This window comes from Mus musculus, chromosome 9, assembly GCF_000001635.26.
Source record: "Mus musculus strain C57BL/6J chromosome 9, GRCm38.p6 C57BL/6J".
In the NCBI taxonomy this organism is placed as follows: Eukaryota; Metazoa; Chordata; class Mammalia; order Rodentia; family Muridae; genus Mus; species Mus musculus.
In genome coordinates, this window is record NC_000075.6 from 36,580,949 (window position 1) to 36,583,850 (window position 2,902).

At 37.9% G+C, this 2,902-nt stretch overlaps 1 protein-coding gene across 1 annotated transcript; it reads right to left on the minus strand.

Moving 5' to 3' along the window:
* Positions 1-329: 329 nt before the first annotated feature.
* Pate8 (prostate and testis expressed 8) lies at positions 330-1,687 on the minus strand. Its single transcript, NM_001167584.1, has 3 exons — positions 1,597-1,687; positions 872-985; positions 330-454 (listed from the first exon to the last, which is right to left on the minus strand). The coding sequence occupies exons 1-3, from the start codon at positions 1,685-1,687 to the stop codon at positions 330-332; spliced, it is 330 nt and encodes a 109-aa protein (NP_001161056.1).
* Positions 1,688-2,902: the final 1,215 nt, after the last annotated feature.

Here is a 2,902-nt window from a genome sequence, read left to right on the forward strand (position 1 = left end):
AATATAAAGGTTGTGTATGTTTTTAATCTGGGAACTAAGTGCTCAAAGCTGGTGTAGAAACCCTGGATTGGGATTAAATAATTTCTACAACAATCAAGAGAAAAGGGGGTATAGTATGCTAAAGGTCAGTCAATGCTGAAAGGATGGAGGAATCCTAGAAATGAAGAGTGGCAATTCAACCATCAAAATATAAATACCCAATGCTAACAGACAGGTATCAGGGCCTTGGCAGTGCTGGACATTGATGGCCCAGTGTTGTAAGGCTACAAAAGCACATGAAAGGGATAAGGGCTTACCCAGGTAGAAGAGGGCAAACAAGGGCCACGCCTTTAAAACTGGTTACACAAAGAACTGGAATTGCAACATTTATGTTCCGATCTCACACTTCCTCTAATAATGTATTTGTTCACACAATGGGTCCAACATGTCTGGGCCCCATAACTGAGAAAGTCATCTGCAGATTAAAAAAATGGAAGAGGCAAAACATAAATATTTTGGAAGGAATCAATGACTTTTTAAATGAGAAGATCCAGAATCTCAGGGCGATCATTCATCTAATAAATTTACACACAGAGAGTACCCTATTTACAAAACTACTAAATGGAATTACAAAACCTTTCATATCTGATTATATCCTCTTAGATAGCCATGAATACCACTAAAAGAACCTGCAAAAAAAAGTATCTTTTATCTTCACTGATTTATTTGTTTGGCCTACCAAACCAGCCAATACCAGGGGAAGGGAGCCCTTTCTTATTTTTATATAGAAACATATTCTCCCACACACTCCATCTTTGCCCACATATCTGAGAAAGGCTGTATCTGACAAAGACAAGCATGATCACTCTGAGGCTCCTAAGATGGAACATACCTGAAGTAACTGTCCATAAGAGACACTTCTGGTCTCTTCTGGCTACACAGTATCCTGACTGTGTTAGACAATTCTTGGTAGAATTGAAATGTTTACACTTGACACATAACAGAGCTGAAAGGCAAAACAAAGTGTAAGAGGTTTACTCAAGGTCGGCTTCAAGCATGGTTCCTGTGGGTCTGAAGAAGAAATAATCACTAGTGGGGATTGTGTTGTATGTTTTGCTGACCCCAGCAGGCCTCTGGAAAGAGATGTCTTCAAGGCAGCAAGCTTTAGGGAACTCGCCACCCCAAATCCTGGCAATGGACAGACCATAATGATGAACATCAGAGACCTGATGCAGGCTGCCTAAGCCAATCACACATGGATGGGCACTTTCTCATTGTTATCATCCTATTGAGAACTTTGCTTGCCCAACTTTCAATATACACTTAGAGCCATGAAAAATTGAGCATAAGAAACTGAAAAGGTTGCAGTATTAAGGAGGTGAAATGAGGATGAAAAGGACAGGTAACTTGAAGAAGGACAAGGAAAGTAAAAAAAAAGGGAGGGGGAATGAGGTCTATAATTTTCATATCAGAGACAGATGGAAAGGGAGAATGTATGAGTATGGGAATGGAGAATTCATGCATCATTTCCTCAAACACAACACATTATCATAATCAAATGTCTGTCCACCAGTAACAGCTCCTAACTGCCAGGATCTCATCTTGCAAATAGCCCACTGGCAAGGAGATGCCAAGCAGGAGTATCAAGAGGTATTTTCCAATTGCAGTGGGATCCTAGGAGCAGAGAGCAGCAGAAAGCTGCATACATTTTTTTAACCAGTCAATACACAACTACCACATCCTCCTAAGAACTAGAAAGGATAACAAAATACAAAGATGGAACGAACACCCATCCAACAAACACAAGCCAATATTTCAGTACCTAGAAAAATAATCATCCCAAAGAGAGATGACTAAACACCTGCAAAAACAAAAACAAAACAAAAACAAAAACAAAAAAAAACACAATCAATAACAGCCAGGACAATATGTCTCCACTAGAGGCTGGCTATCCTACTATGGTAGTCTCTCAGAAATGTAATATACCTGAAGCATAGGAAAAGGAATTCAAAATTGCTATTATGATTATTTTCAAAGAAATCTAAGAGGATATGAAAAAAATCACTTAAAGAAGTATATGAAAAGAAAAACAGTGAAATGAAGGAAAAATTCAAGACATGAAGATGGAAATGGAATCAATAAAATTAAACTGAAGGAAAACTGGAAAATAAAAAATATAGAAGCACAAACAGGAAGGTCAGAGGCAAATATCACCAACAGGATAAAAGAGATTGAAAAGAACATCTCAGGAATTGAAAACAAGATAGAGGAAATGGATACTTCCATCAATAAAAATATTAAATCTGAAAAAAATAGTAAAGGCAAAAAGAAAGTCCAGAAAATCCAGGTTACCTTGAAATGACCAAATCTACAAATATCAGGAATAAAGGAAGGAGAAGAAACTCAAGTCAAAGGCACAGATAATATTTTCTTTTTTTTTTTCTTAATATCTTGACCTGTTTAGTTGTGCAAAATAAGATACAAAATTTTTATTTTTTTCTTTTTATTGAAAATAGGTCTTTTTCATATAATCCTAATAATATTTCTTGTCCCTCTATTCCTCCTAGTTCCTCCCAAGCCCTCTCCCACCCAGATCCATTCCCATTAAGTAAGCTTCCACGGGGTAATAATAAAATAAACTAAGATAAAACAAAAATTAAAGCATCAAAATTTGACAAACCATGGAGCTTGGTTTTCATGTTCATCCCCTAACAATTGGAGCAGAAGCGGTCTCTTACATGGCTTCCTGACATTGGATCACTTTTCCCCAACTGGACTAAGTATTAGGGCCTCAGTGGAAGAGGATGTGTTTAGGCCTACTAAGACGGGATGTCCCAGGGTGGGGTGGTACTCAAGGAGGTTTCCCCTTCTCTGAGAAGAAAGGAAGGGAGTAATTAGGAGAGGGGATTGTAAGGGACAGTCT